This window comes from Mycteria americana, chromosome 3, assembly GCF_035582795.1.
Source record: "Mycteria americana isolate JAX WOST 10 ecotype Jacksonville Zoo and Gardens chromosome 3, USCA_MyAme_1.0, whole genome shotgun sequence".
Taxonomy (NCBI): Eukaryota; Metazoa; Chordata; class Aves; order Ciconiiformes; family Ciconiidae; genus Mycteria; species Mycteria americana.
The window spans coordinates 109274253-109290175 of NC_134367.1; the positions used below are offsets into that span (position 1 = coordinate 109274253).

Consider the following 15923-nt stretch of genomic DNA (forward strand, 5'->3'; position numbering starts at 1 on the left):
ATTATTTTCTGCTTTACTGACTCAGGGAAATTCATTCTAGTTTTTCTCCCCTTGCCTCCCATCCACCCTTTTATTTCTATGCCATGTTTCTTCATTCTCCCTTGTGCCTATTGTGCCTTTTGTGGTCAAAAAAACTACAGCTAGTATTTCCCCATGTTGCTAGTGGAGACTGGAACGGCCTGCATAATTTGTCCTCTTACATGCAGATCTGCCCTAAACTTTCCAGTTTGTTTGGCCACAGTGTTGAGGTTTACTCAGTTCAGTAAAACAAACTTAAAGTTGTGACTCATTATCAGGAGCTTCTGGGTTTTCAGCGCGTCCCCATGAAATAGAGAAGAGGCGCCCGTGATTTTTACATGTTTATTGTAATCGCAGCAGTCACACAAGCTGTGTAACATAGTCAGAGCTTAGGACTGTGGCTGGCTGCAATCTTTGTGCAATTAAGGAACAAAAATCACAGGTCACTAAAAGAAATGAGATTTTAAAATGTAATAGGAGAAATCGTGGATTTTTTTTTCCCCTCCCTCATTTCTCTTTTGGAATGAATTCCAGTCGGTTTTATGTAAATGCTTTACACGCACACACAGAGATATATTTGAAACGCAGGGTTCCCCAAGATCTTTATAATTTCATAACTTTCGGTCTCTTCCTGAAACCCCAGTGCTTTACTCCCAGTGCCAAGCTGAGCCTCAGCACCCCTCCGCAACGACTGCGGCTGCCCCGGCAGCCCCGAGAAGCCCGCGAGCTGCTCCTAAATACCCTTTTTGTTCAACGTGGAGCCACCCTCCACCTTAACAAAGGGACTTCCAGCCTGGGAAAACCTGGACGAGACTCATTAGTAAAAGCAAGCCGAGCTAACCGCACACTCGAGGCCCTCTCGCCCGCCTGGCGGGCCTCGCCTTCGGCCCTGCCCTCACCTCCCGCCAGGCCCTCCTGGCCAGGCCAGGCCGGGCCGGGCCTCTCGCCCCCACGCTGGCCCACCCGCGCCCCCAAACCCCCCGTGGGCCTCAAACCGGGAGGGGAGGCTGGCGAGGAGACGGCCCGCACCTGGCCTGGCAGAGCCCCGCAGGTTCCGCCCCCGCGGAGCGCCCAGCCCCAGGCGGGCGGGCTGCCCCCTCCGCCGGCCGCGGGGCTCGAACCCGCGACGCCCGCCCGGCCGGCTGCCAGCCCGCGCCGCTCCGATGCGGCGGCGCAGCCACCAATGGGAGCCTTCACCTCCGCTGTGGGCGGGGAGGTGCCCGCCGGCATCCCGCCGCGCCTGGCGGGGTCGCTGTGGCAACCGCGCCGCCCTCCGGGCTGCCCTCTCTGCGCCGCCGGCGCGGCCCAGAATCTCCGAGTCATCCGCTTCGCGATTGGGCGGCGATTTCCCTCCGGCCAATGGGAGGTGCCGGCTTGCCGTGACGCAGCGCCCGCCTTCGGCGCCATCTTGCCGCCGGCGGGGGGAGCGGAGCACCGCGCCGGGCCGGCCCCGCCATGCCGCACTACCAGGCCTGGGAGGAGTTCACGCGCGCCGCCGAGAAGCTCTACCTCGCCGACCCTATGAAGGTGGGGTGGGGGCCCGGGCCGGGAGGCCTCGCGGGCGGGCGGGGCGGACGGGCCTCCGCCGCCCGCGGTAGGCCCCGGGGAGGTGCGGCTCTGGGGTGAGGTGGTGGGCGCCGGCGCTCTCGCTCCGTGTTCTCTAGCCGCCCGAGGGGGCAGATGGGGCCCTGAGCCTCGCCGGGCTGCGGAGCCGCTGCGGCGTCTCGCAGGGGCTGCAGCTGGGCCGCACCCGCCGGGAGCAGCGCTCCCGAAGGCGGCCCTGGCTGTGCGCGGCGGGGGCGCCCGGCGCTGACCGGTTGGAGGGGTTTCCCGAGGTGTAGTGCAGATGGCCTGCACGGGGGGGACGAGAAGCAGCAGCGAGGAAGGGGGTTGCTCGGTGGTGTCGCACCTGACCTTCCTTTTCCACGAAGCGGGAGGAAGTTCTCGTTTAACAGCCCAAAAACGTACGCGGGGGACGGCGTTCAGGCGCTGTTGTCAGCGACATGTGTGACCCTCGAGAACCCAACTTCAGAGACCTTGTGCTTATTTGCAGTGTACCTGTGTGTTAGAAACCGGGATTAAAAGAGTTCTGTTCAACGAAGAGCGTGTTGAGAGTTGGTTTATTTTATGACTTTACAACATATAAGACCATATCATTTGAATTTGTGTTCCTAAAATGTTGAAAGAAAGCATTCATTAGTTCTTATATTGCTTTGTTGCCTGCAGTGTCACTTCAGGCTGGAAGGTGTTAGCTTGCAAAGGAATATTTTTTTAGGAATTAACTTCTTGGGTTATGACTGCTTTTTATTTCTGGTAACTTTTTTGGGAGTATAGTTTGTGCAAACGTTAAAAGCAACTTCAGTCTTCAGAATTAGCAGTGCGTTTTAGCTAAGTAGCAGCACAAAAGGTAATGTGGAACTCCTGTGCCTGAGAACTTCTGTAAGAAAGGCCTAGTTTTCTTCGCCAAAAACAGAGGACACAGAGAAACCTTCAGAAGTAGTGTTTCATGTCTGTCTTTAGCATAGCTGACTACTTCATATGCAATTGTCACCTATCTACTGGTAATAAAATAAATTGTTCTGGTTTACTTTCTTACGCTCTGTAATATTAAATGAAAGCATTTGGGAGGGATGTCACTGCAGCCAGGAGTTGCTCTTCCTTTTTCTTCAGGGACGTCCAAAGGCAATCTCTTCCCATCCATGGCAATGAACCTCTCTACTTATGAAGGAGTTTACATAGGCCCCAGGGTCACAACACGAGTACCATCCTTTTAATTTGCTGGAGAATTAGCCTGAGAAGCTTTTGTATGTAATTGGGCTTGTCAGGAAACTGAAGGAATAACAAGAATCGTGGGAGATGTTCTTTGTGGGTTGGTGAGGCTAGGTAGTAAGTGGTCTTGCCTTTTGCGGGAGTGAGTTATCTTTCGAGTCCATGGCTGCTGCTTGTGGGAGCCCCTCTTTTGCTTTTGGGCCTGCTCAGTCGGGAGATGTACTGTTACACAGCTCTTGTGGTGGGAAGATGACAGTTTGTTAAACATGAAGGGTAAATCTGACGAGATCCATCTTGGAGCAGGAATTTCAAAATATATTTTGTAGTCAAGGAGGTTGTTGACCATTAGCACAGCTCACTCTGTACAACAAAGATCTGTTTATAGTGTGAGTTCAGAATGTTCTGAAGAGGACGCCTTGTTTTGTTTCTAGTTCCTGATGCTAGCTGAGACTAGAAACAATAGATATGAAGTCTCTGTGGCCAGTTCTGCATTCAGGAGGAAGCATTTAATGCTCAGTCAGTTGCTGAGGATGTTGATTTTTATCACCGTGGTTTTGAGAACTTTGGTGATTTGAGAGTCCAGAAGGACTGCGGACAGGTTAAAACTCAGGGCAGGTGACTACAGTAGTAACTGTTTTAGTGAGAAGTTGAATGCTTGCTTTCAGACTTCAAATTTAGCCTTATTGAGTCTTGAAAGCAATTTAATTTGCAAGAACTCTCTTCAGTCTTCTGATTTTAGTTACTCTAAAAGTGTTATTCTTGCACCATCCCTTTCCACCTGCAAAACATCAGAACACTTCAAATCTGTACGTAGGCTTCAGTGCAGCTATTGAATTAACTGTAGTGACTGGAAATACAACTTTTTGAGATAATAGTTCAGGTACCGTAGAAGAAAAAGCAGTAATGTTGAGATTACTGCACTCAGTTAATAGCTTTCAGGTCTTCATGTAGAACTTTCTAAGTGTTTCAAGTCTATAAACACACGTTTCCATTTAGTATTTGTGAAGTGTGATATACGATGAGGGAGTGTCTTGTATTGACGTGACTCTCGTAGTTTATCTTACCTGTCACTGAGGTCCCTGTGACTGTTATTGCTGTATTTATAGTGGGTTTGAATATGCCCAATGTTGAGCTTCCTGATGCTATTACAATAGCAGCTTAATGTTAGGCAGGGAAATGTGATGGTTCAACTTCCAAACCATCCTGGCTGTAGGATTAGTGGCCAGCAGAGCTGAGGAGCATCACAGAGGTGGTGAAAATGTGAAGCAGTACATAATTCTAATAAGAGGCAGTCTGAATTTCAGCTGATTTCCTTCAGATATGTTTGAGAATTGTTACTTGTAGGTGCTAATTCATAAAATGTTTGTCATTTCAGGTGCGGGTTGTTCTCAAATACCGACATTGTGATGGGAACCTCTGTATCAAAGTAACGGATGATGTAGCTGTAAGTACAGAATATATTCCCCTTCCAGGGCTTATTGTACCTCTCACTGACTTGCATTTTGCTGTCAGTCAGTTCGTGAACTTTTAGCCATTGCCTTGAGAGTGCCTGATGGTTTTCTAAAAACTTGTTGTGCCCAAGTGTCTAAAACTGTCTGTGACTGACATTAACCTGTGGTTCAACTCTGCACAGTCCTTGAAGATTTCTGATGCTTCAGTGTTCTTTATGGGTGTCAACATAATTAGTTTGGGGTTCTGTGAAAACAAGCACTACAAAAATCTTGGACTCTCTGTCTATCTGAAAATGCTTCATGGAACTACACTGGCAGCTTCTGCTAAGTATTTCAGGAGCATCTCCACACAGATGTGTTTACTGATGTGAGTGTGGTCCTTTTAATTTGCTCAGAGTGGTGACAGCTTCCAAGCATAGGTTAAGCTCCTTATTTGTGATTATGAGATGGCGGAGTGCTGTCAGACTGAACGACAAGATTTGCTTGCAGTTCAGAGATCCCATCTTCTGAAATACTGTTATGGTGTCAGTTATGCATTCAGTAAAAACTGTGGTACATAGGCACAACATGGAATTCTGCAGTGTCCTTCCAAGGGTTGCTGCACAAGGAGGTGGAGCAGCTGTGCGTATGGGTTGCCCTTGTTCTGAATAGTCTGGGAGGATGCTTAGAAGCATGTGTGGGGCTAGGATGCGAGATGGTGGGCAGCAGGTAGAAATGCGTCGGCATGCATCGGTGTATCCACGCTGACATGCATGCCAGCGACAGGTTCTTGGTGCTAGTGATGTTATAGCCAAGTTCTTGTTGTTCTGCAGTACAGAGTAAGAAACAGTCTGCCCTTCTCTTATCTTCAGATTTGGAAAAAAACAGATTTCTTTCCAGGAAAAGTAGCCTGGCATTGGTATTTCCAATAGCTGGGAGAGATGTGACACTCCAGTAGTGACACCTTCTTGATAGGGTAATGGGGCTTAGTGTGGGTGAGATGTTGAGTGTGGGGCATTGATAACAGGGGGAGCAAAAGGCAATTAAATTTAAATCATCCACAGGGGAAGGTTGGAGTCAGGTGATTCATGAACTTGGACTGTTTTCAGTGTCAGGCCTTCTTACCTGCTTCCAGTCATGGGAAGCTGGTACACCGGGGGGGGGAGCAGGGGATTGGGTTGGTTTTGTGGGTTTGGTTTGTTCTTTTTCTAAAGGTGGGAAGGGAAGTTTTCCTTGCTGCTAACTGTAGAACTAGTGCAGCTGAAGGAAAAAATAAACTTTTTTCTACTGTTTGTCTCTGAATTAAAATAGGAATTTAATGCTGGCAAAAGTTGCCATGTTGACAGCACTGAAGAGTGGAGCATTCTGGGTTTTTTCATTGTTAAATCAGCCTGGGCAGTCATACTCATGCTGTACCGGTGTAAGGAATTACTTAGTCTGCAAAAAAACCCTAAGCAGTCTTTCTGTGATAATTCACTGGCATATTACTCTTGTTCCTTTTGCATTTACAGGCTTGTGACATGAAGGAGTTCCTTTTGATCTTAATCAGATGTTATGTTCCTTATTTAGGACTGTCTTAGAAACAGACTTTGCTTGGGGAAGGGGATCCTCTTCAGTGGGAAATACTGAACTGATTTTATGTCAGTGGCAGTGTAACATTAAGGACTGTGAAAGGCAAAATAAACTTGCCTTCAGAATATAAAGAATAGGAAAGTAATTTGAGGTTTAAAATCTGCTTCTATTTTTAGACAACACAAACAAGGGTGTCTTTAAAGACAGCTTTAAAACCCATGTTTTAGCACCATTTTTGAGAGAGAAGAAACTAGGATGAATTGTGAGCTTCCCTATTTTCAAAATGGAAGGCATGAGCCTTTCGGAGAAATGTAAATGTAAACACAGATGTGTGTATTTTAAAACAGGGTGGGTATGTGTTGGTGCTGCCTCATGGTAACAACATGCCACAAATGAACATTTAAGTACTTACCTTGTTTTCTCTCTTCCAAGCACAAACTTGTTGCAACTGTAAACAGGATAAAAACAGTTCAGCGAAATCTGATATTAAGCAACTTTCTCTTACAGTGTTTGCTGTATAGAACAGACCAGGCGCAAGACGTAAAGAAGATCGAGAAATTCCACAGTCAGCTAATGCGACTTATGGTGGCTAAGGAATCCCGCAGTGCTGCCATGGAAACAGACTGAATTGCTGAAAATAAAATGAGTGCTCCGGTCATATTTCACTGGAAGAAAATATCTCTTGGATTAGAACGAATACAGGGACAGGAGATGCTTTTATGTACCGAAGTGGACTGACGACAAGTCTGAAGCATTTCCCCCGCCCCAGACTCTGCTTTGGAAAACCAGGAAAATAAATGCTTTCAATTGAAAGCTTATATTTATTTTTGGGAATCGAACAAGAAAGTAATTCTTACACATTGGGTATGCTAAGAAGACAAGTAAATATTTTAAATCTACAGTACTTTAGTCTGAATTTGATGGGCCACAAGCATATTTCTGGAAAGTTAAATTTCATCTAGATTTCATTGTGTTCATACCTTATGCTGGTGTATTCTCATAGTGAGAAGGTTTATTAATCTGACTAATACTGTAGCATGATGACTGGATCTAATAAATATTTACATAAATTATATACATCAGTGGGGTTTAGAAGAATGGATGTTTTCTGAACTGAAATGTTAAAACTGCCAATCTGTATTAGCACTGTCACTAGCAAGATTTTAGCTTTTAGTATTGATCTTGGTCATAAGCTGTGCAGCATTATCTGTGATGCAGTTTGTAGAACTGTTACATGGGCTAAAGAATTAAACATCTGTATTTTAAAACTGAAAGTAAAACTTTGCTTGAGTATTGCTAGAGATGATGAGAAACTGGGAGTTTCTTTTCTGCTTATGCAAATATTGCTATTAAAAAATGTATGTGGCTTTTTCCAGTACTTGAACTATTTTATACTAGCAGGGGGGACCTTTCCCATCCTTGCTTCAGGCAAAGTTGAAGTATATCAGCAAGACAAATTCTAGAAGCTCTTGCCTATTACGTTAATAGAAAAATGCAACCAAACACTATCCAGATTCCTTGTTTTAGCAGCTTGCTAACTGTGCATTTTCAAATGTTACATGTGGCAGATGGATGTCAGCCAACTCAATAAATGGATGAAAACCAGCTTAATAAATACTTAAATACCACTGTCAAAAATAGACCAATGCTCCTGTGGCTTAGACTTGTTTCTCATTGTTACCTCTGATAGCGTGATGGAAGCCTTAATTGTCTTTTGCGAAGGCTTTTTGCTTGAGAACTCAGTAGCTGAAATTGATACTCGCTTTGACTAGATCTTGCATACATAAAACCAGATGGATTTTTTTAGTGTAATTATGCTATTGGTGTAACTAGGCTTTTCCAGGACTAATGTTTTGGGTTAAACCAAGCCACAAAAGTAAAGCAAAGGCATACAAGGACTTGTCTGTAGTGGCATTTATATATAACAAATACTTAATATTACTTAAAGAGCTACCTGCTGTCTCTTACATGAAAATAATTGAGCTACTCTGAAGCAGTGGAGTTCCCTTCTTGCCAAGGGCTCAGAAAAAAAAACAGGCTTAAATATTGCATTAGAGTACCCTTTCAGCTGAACGTATAATGTTGCATATTGTTGGAAAATACTGCAGTGCTAAATTCCCAGTGGCTGCTCAAATTCTGTTCTACAGGAGCGACTAGTACATATGTAACGTTTTTCTTTTTGTATTGGCTTTTGAAATACAAATAAATGCAGAGAGAAGGCTAAACTTTGTTCATAGTTAAACTTTAATAAGAAGCGTAATGCTGAAAATTTTCTTGGATGCTCCAAATTATTATCTTACTATTTGCAATATAGTATATTAAGTAGTTAATTTTTGTCTAAAAGTGTTCTGCAGTATGAATGATTGCTACACGAAGTCATGCAAGCGAAGATTTAAGCTGTTAACTTGGCAGGTGAAAAGGCTGCAGTTACTTCAGTGTAATTTTTGGACATCTCTTACAAATTGGTTTGGCATGTAGATGTCTTCTGTGAGCTGAGGTACAGAAAGTGGTATTTGCTCGTGCATGGAGGATAAAAGTAGAGAGACAAAGAAGACTGTAGACAGACTTGGTGTACCAAGCGGCTGAAAGGCTTAAGCTATATACTTTAGGTTTTAGAGGGGGGCAATTACAGTACTATATATTAGAGTAGCAGTTGTCAAGGAAAAGAGGCAGGGAAATGGATTTCTAGTTTTCTAAATTCAGAAATTATTTCTGTAAAACCATAAGGAAATATTAATGCTACTTTTGTAAGAGCATGTGGTGTTAAGCTTGTTTTCCATGTACTCACAGAAACACTACAGTGGTTCTGTGCATTTGTAATACACAAGATGACCGATAAAGCTACTGCTTAAAAAAAAAAAAAACAAAAGCTTTTGGAAACTTCCTTAGAAAAAGACAAGTGCTTCTTGACTTTGTCCTGGAATTTTCAGCAACTTCAATACTGTGTTCATGGGGTGGTAGAAAAGCTGTGAACTCAAAGCTCTGCATATTCTTGCTTATACTCTTGTTGAGAGTGTGCGTGTGTGCATATGTACACTGATGACTTTCCTAATAAACTTTCAATGAGTTAGTCCATCATATTGCCAACTACTTGAATGTGTCTACTGGTATGTGATGAAAAAAATCAGCTTAATATGGCTGCTGCACCAAAGGGGTGGTTTGAATGCATTGCAGGTGAAGCACTGAATTTGGCAGCCCAGCATGTCAGCAAATGCTTTTGATCACCAGCTAGAAGTTTGTGCCAATTACAGGCTGCAAACAGGGACCTCAGGAGGAGGTAGGCAACTGTGCAGTTATAGACAGGTAACCTTCTTTACAGGAGAAGTTGAATGATTAAAAAAAAAAAGGACGTTTTCCCTTGCTATAGCTAATTTTGTTGCTGCATGTTGGTTATCTTCAGTAATTGTTCTGTTTTGTGAGAACAGTTTAATAAAGATTATGGGTCTTGTTATTGTACAAAGAAATTGGATTAGTTTACCCATGGAATTTATTCTGTTTTTCTGGTATTCTCACTTCCTGGATTCTCTGAGTGTCTTGATTTCAATTCTTCCTTTGTGCACAGCACTTAAGCTGACTTTGTGTCTGAGCTCTCTCTTACCTGCAACTACATCACTTCTGTTTTCCCTTAGGGGTTTTAACCCTGAGCTTCTCTGTGTGTAGTCTGTTCTGTAAGTGCTTCTGGATTACAGGAAGATCCTGAAATTATCTGTAGAAGTGAGAATTTTGCTCACAGGTCTTTGTTTTAGAGATCCTCATGAAAGAGGCCTTTGTTTCCACCAAAGTCCTGACCTAACGCTTTTAAGAGTGACAGATTTATTCTGGAAAAGTGGATGCTTTGGTGCCTGAGTCTGTCAAAAAGGAAAATGGAACTGAAGCCAAGCAGGTGCTTTTAAAAATGTTTTAACTTGTCAAAATAATTATATTTCATCTCGGTAAGTTCCTTCCTGCAGTATAAAAGTGGGTTACATGTGAAGAACCCGTTTTCTGCCAGATGTGGTCAGTAAGACTCAGATGATCGCTTACTACCATAGGTTGATCTTAAAGGATTACCTCGTCTGGAAGGTGTGTTAGCCCTCTTGCTATAGGCAGAACAAATCCTCTCACTTCATTCATCTTAAGGATGGTAACACGCTGTTGTCCCCCAATGCACCTGTGCTTTTTTCACTGCTGTTCCTGGCTTAGGGGAAGATAAAATTGTAACACAGAAATGATGCTGTAACCACATTTTAAATTAAGTTTGAGATCTCAAGTGGAAAAACAAATATATAGCAAATAGGTGGGTTTTTTCTGTATAACTTGCTCTCATCTAGAATGCAGATTCTGCACAGGTCCAACTTCCTTCGAGAGTCTGTGAGCATTAGGGGGTGACCTTAGGGAGTAGGAGCTTAGCTGAAAACAGTATTATTCTTTGTACATTCAGGTATTCTTTTACCTCTGTGCTGAGGTAAATTTTAAATCTGACTGACTGAAACAAAGCTCTTTTGGTCAAGCATATCTAAAGAGTCTTCTTGTGAAGATCCTTTAAGAAAGGTATCTGCTAACTTTTTTTTAAAAAAGGAAACTAGTCTATGAAGTACTACATCTAGACTTTGCTTAAGTGAACAGTGATTAGCTTTTCAAGACATGGGAATGTCTATTCTGAAAAGCTGATACCACTTTAAAGGTAGATGCTGCATGACTCTTACACAGCTGTTTATAAAGATTTTATCTTTTACAAAGGCTTTGAGAGTTCAAGGACTGGTATTTAAATACAGGCAAGAGTTGAATTGTCTTTGTTGCTGGGGATGACATAAAAACACGCCTTTCATCTCTTACTATTTTTACAGTAAGTAGACTCTTTAGACTGACGTCCAGATAAACCTCCCCACCTTTATGCTGGGCTGAATGATCTCATTTGAATTACTATGCACTGAAGGCAGATGTGGGCTTTTTAGTCTGTAGAAATGTTATTTTTGAGATTAGAATGATGCCACAGTATTTTAGAAGCAGATTAGTTACTCAGCAGAATACAAGCCGTGGTAGTTCGCTTACCCCTGCTTATTATGCAGGTTTGTGTAGGTCCTGTAACTGTTCTAACAGACTAAATGCTCTCAGGAGAATGTGGGCTTAAACTGGACCATGTAAAACTGAAGACTGTGGGAACGGAGCCAATAAAAACATGGTCACAGTGTGATAGCAGAGTTAATTGCCTTTATGGAAGTTCAGGCACTATTGTTGAACATAGTCTTTGTTCCTGGTGAAGGTACATGCTTATTTTCTTATATCGTGCCAAAGTTAGTTACAGGTGTGCGTTCGCGGACTCCTGTTGTGGGAACGCAATTACTTTCTGCCATTCTAAAAACATCTTCAAGTCCTTAGTGCCATCTCTGAGTGGTCTTATGTGAAACTGCCCAGTCTTCTAGCGAGAACCAGTATGCTCAACCCATTAGTACTCCTCATACAGGCAGTTCCTGCACGTTGTTATAAAACTAGGAGTACGGTGTTGCTCTTAAACTGTAATGTTGGTATTTATGAAAGTGTTTGCTATTTAAATCAAGACCAGCTCTGAGGGTATTTTGCTTTGTTTTTGTAGCAAGTTTTGATTTTGTGCTCACATTCTTCCATCGCCTTTCTTGTGATGATTCTTAGTCATTTTGTTAGAACTTAAAACATCAGTCGTACCGAGAGGTCTGGGAGAGATTGGGTTTTTTACTTCCTTTGAAGTTGTGTTTGCATGTTGGGTTCATTTTTTGTCTAGAAGAAGTGGTATCTGTTCAGCAAAGGACTAATCTGCAGTGTTCAGCTTCTACTGAGCAGAATCTTCCTGAGTATAGGCACGTGTTTCCAGCAAGATTTCAAATACTGGTTTCTTGGCGAGGGGGTTTTCAGTACACCTACTGAATGGCTTTGCTGGCTGGTAGTGAGCAAATGGGAATTTGCTGTTCGCATTGGCTAGCAAAAATACGTATTTTAACTGGATTGCTCATGCATGTAAAATACAGCCATCTATAATACAGTTCTGCTATCATTATGTGGCTAAAAGATGAAAGGCTTGCCTCAGGGCACTGACAAATGAGCTCTGGCAAACTGTGTGTGTGGCTTAAAGATGTTACCTCCCAAAGGCATCTGCTCCTTTAAGGAGTCAGCAGGCAGGAGGATGAACTAATGCCTCAGACATGGCCGTGTGAAAGTCAATGTCTTGCTTTAAATTGCCATAAAAAGATACCTTTTAAATTTGGGAGCAGGAGGGAAGCTGACCTTTTCAGTGAGTGATTGACAGTGGGTTGGGTTTGGGTTTTTTGATTTTTTTGTTGTTGTTGTTGTGGTTTTTTTATTTTTTTAAACATCTTTGCTGTGGCAGTGCTACTGTATGGCTGAGGGCAGTAACCAAAGAAAGAAACAAGATTCACCAGGGGATTGTTCGTTTGTGCCCAGAAGCAAACCTTCTCTGTGTTGGTCGCACGTAACACGTGACTACATTTAAACATGCAAATAACCGAGCGTGTTTTTAACAGAGCAAACAGCTGCTTTTGCAAATAGCTTCTTAACCACTGCAGCAATATTCCCTCTTGATCATCTAATAAATGTGCAACGACTGGGATTCCACACCAGCCTTGGTCAATATAACAGCTGGCTGCTCATCCCTCTTGCCTCTTGCACTGCTTCTAGCGTGCCTCAGAGCCTCAGGTGGACCATTTGAATTTACCAGTGTATCAGAAAACTCCTTAACGTTCTGGAGAGCTGCTGGTTTGGTGTTCTGCCTGGTTAGTGTGCTGAGATGGCTTCACAAAAGGTCAAATGAGTGCTAGAGTTGGTGAAATGGAGGGGCTGAGAGCTCCCAGGAGGGGTGAGGAGAACGATGGGAGCAAAAGAGCCACCAATTAGATGGGCTTAGGCTGCTGTGGAACCACAGCCTAAATAACTTGCACCTGGTAATTTCCCTGACTTGCTTGTAAAACCCTCCTGTCTGTCCCATTAAATGCTCTGTAATGTACATGCCATACAATATTTACCTAAAAACTAGATATGTCTGAATTTGTTTCTGGATCATTCTAGTTCATATGGATGGTACAGAAAGTGTGGAACCAAAGACTGTAGATGATATTCCTCCTAAAGGCCTGTAACACCCTGGTAGCCTCTCAAATGGAGTAACCAGAACTGAACACACGATACAAGGTGAAGATTTATAAAACTGTGTTGTAATTCTTAACATTCTTAAAGTGCTGGTGTTGGGGCAGGGGTTTAAGATGGGGTCAGCATGTTGAAAGGCATGTGTGACTGCAATAGTAACTGTTCGGTGTGCAGTAGCTCCAAAGCAATAAATTCTTAAGGCACCTCCAGAATACATCCAGGTGGCCAACCCTTGAAACGCCTACAAATACTGAAACACCCGCTGGGTATGATTTCACTGGTGGTGAGAATGGACTATTTTGATTTCACAATCAGAGAAGAGTATTTTTCTTCCTCATTCTTTTGACTTCTGTATGAAGCTTCCTTCTTTTCTGACTCTTTATTCCTTTCTTCTTTTTCATTTGTTTTAAACTTATTCTTTCTTTTTAGATCTTTAAGATGTGTTCCTCTTATTTTCCTCTATATAGTTGATCATGGTGCCTTTTTGGTTGGCTTGGGGGAAGAGGGTTGTTATACAGTTGCATCTTTACTTTCTTCTGCTTGTAGGTGTAGTAGAGGATTTCATTCCTAAGTCCGAGCTTTGGTAGAGGGAGATTCTGCATTGTCACACTTGCAAAGCGTACGTGTGTAGGTGTCACCAAAGCCTTAATAATAAACTGCATGATCAACTTCTTTATCCAATAATAGTATAAGAAAATATTTTTTCTGGATATCGAAAGACCACTTAGGCTTTAGCAAATGAGAAGTTCCTTCAGCTCAAACTCTGTGTTGGAGTATCTACCTAGACTGCTGCAATTAATTTATTTCCTGTAACGCAAATTGCATACTACTTGACATTATTTTATTTGGCTGATGACTGCCTAGCAGTCTACTACTCATAACAATTAGATATCAGCAATTGCCTATAATAATTTGTCATCAATATCTGTCTTTTTTTTTAAATGATTTCTTATATTGTAAGATAAAACTGTTCTCCAGCCACATCTGTTGTTGTCAGTTTTTCTGTGCTTATATGAATCTTTGTCAGAACTCTCTGCAGTTGCCCTCACACCAGTAGTCCCATAAGTTTCCACCAAGGCCATATCCTCCCCCTAATTTCTGGTTGCTGTAACAAACACCAGCTGCCTTAAAGGTGGATATATTGCTGTGTAATGCTCCTCTACCTCAGCTTAAGACTCTAAAGCAAAAAGAACTTTAACAAATACTGGACTGTGTTGCTCGTATTTTCAGTTTCTCTTGTTTGTTTGCTTTAGTGGTATTTGCATCTCTGTGTTTTCCTTTGACGGGCTGTGGGAGTTGTAGAATTTTCACAGTAAAGAGCCAAAACGGTTCCAGTTAGGAGGAATGTGTGTGAAGAACTAAACCTGATGTAATCTTCCTCCGTTCTCTGCGTGTTTGAGGTAATGTCTTTGCTCATTGCTGTTTACTACTGCTACTGCCATAGGGCCTAAGAGTCCCGCTGATGAACCAGAAGCATTGTATGTTTAGTACTGTTAAAGCACAGAGAAAAAATAATATTTACTGAATTGGCAATTTGAGACTGTTAACACCTGCAGGAAGTCATATATGCAAGAGTGATATCTCCATGGTAGGAACTTTGAACTACCCTGTCAGCTTTATGAAAGGAAGAACTGGAAGGCACTGAGGAGGTAACAGGGTGCCTTCCTGGATGGCTGAAGACACCTATTTTAAGAATATGGGACAGCCTGGATAAAGTATGAAACTACTTTTTTAACAAGTTATAGAGGCTGGAATTACTGGCTAACTAGAGGTTAGGGCTGGTATTTTTATAACAAATAGGGGATAGAAGAAATGCAATTTCTCATTAACTAAAGTAGTCAAATATAGTATCTATTGGTAGGTGTAGTAAAGTGTTATGACAGTGGGACATAATACAGTTGCATTTTTGTCTATCATCCTATAAAAGTTGTTACGTTTTACTAGAAATTCAACACAGTCTTGTTGGTATGTTGTGAGATTGCTGTGGTCCTACAGAAGAAAGATGGGTTGCTACTAATGCTTTTGGTGTCTCAAGAAAAGTAGTAGGAGCTGTTGGTGAGGACAGATGCCCCAGAAGGGGCAGAACTCTCAGCCAGTGTGTTTGGTGTGGAAGAAGAAAACAGCAAAAAAAGACAAGCCTTACTTACAGTTTAGGCACCTGTTGCTTTAAAACAGATCACTTTTTTAATTTAACTGCTATTGCTGCTCATAGCAAAAGAGCACAAGAACTGCCCCTAATACTCTTTGGGCAAAGGACTGCTTGAGCAGACTGGGATGATGGGGCAGAAGAGGTTGAAAGGTGTGAAAGGAATCCTTATCTGTGATCACAAGTCTGTCTGTTAAGACTTCTCTTCAACAATCCAAGCAAGAGAATTGAGATGGTGTGGAGGTGGTGAAAACAGTAAGATCGGAACTTGGGAGTGAAGTGATAGATGAAAACTGAGATCAAATGGGAAAAAATCAAAGAGCTGATAAAGAACTGAAGTTGCTTGTTATGTTCTTATGGATGGGATTAGTTGCCACAGCTTGACCTGCGGCTTGCTCTGATCTCTCTGATGAAGTTTGGAAGACAGGCCTTGGAGAACACAGGTTCAGGGGAAAAGTACCCCTACTACGTGCATTCTCAGTGTGTTCCTTCTGTCAGGCACGTAGGTGTGCTGCACAGGACTAGCTGGAGAGGTGGAGCAGTTTGTGTTTCTCTTCAGTCAGTGCAGCGAGCGCTGGTGAGGTTGGCTGAGGAAGCTCACACGTGGTGCCACTCGATAGTTAGTTGCTGCCTGGCTGTGCCCTAATTTCGGCATTACAACACTGAATTAGTGTTTGCTGGGCTGACGCCTGTAACAGTCTGTGACCACCTGTGCTTCGGAGCCCAGGTGAGCCCCGTCGCTCCCCGCTGCCCAGTTATCGGTCGGGGCCGAACAGCAGCGTGCCCGAGCGCTGCGGGCAGGGAGAGACCCGCGCTGCCGGCGGCTGGGGCAGCAGCTGCTCACGCCCCTTGTCTGGGGCCGGCCTCAGGCGGTAAAG

At 43.2% G+C, this 15923-nt stretch overlaps 1 protein-coding gene across 1 annotated transcript; it reads left to right on the forward strand.

The window, feature by feature from the left end:
• The first annotated feature begins 1392 nt into the window (after positions 1–1392).
• On the forward strand, positions 1393–9258 carry SRP9 (signal recognition particle 9). The gene is made up of 3 exons (XM_075496530.1): positions 1393–1545; positions 4163–4231; positions 6297–9258. The coding sequence occupies exons 1-3, from the start codon at positions 1474–1476 to the stop codon at positions 6414–6416; spliced, it is 261 nt and encodes an 86-aa protein (XP_075352645.1). The 5' UTR covers positions 1393–1473; the 3' UTR covers positions 6417–9258.
• Positions 9259–15923: the final 6665 nt, after the last annotated feature.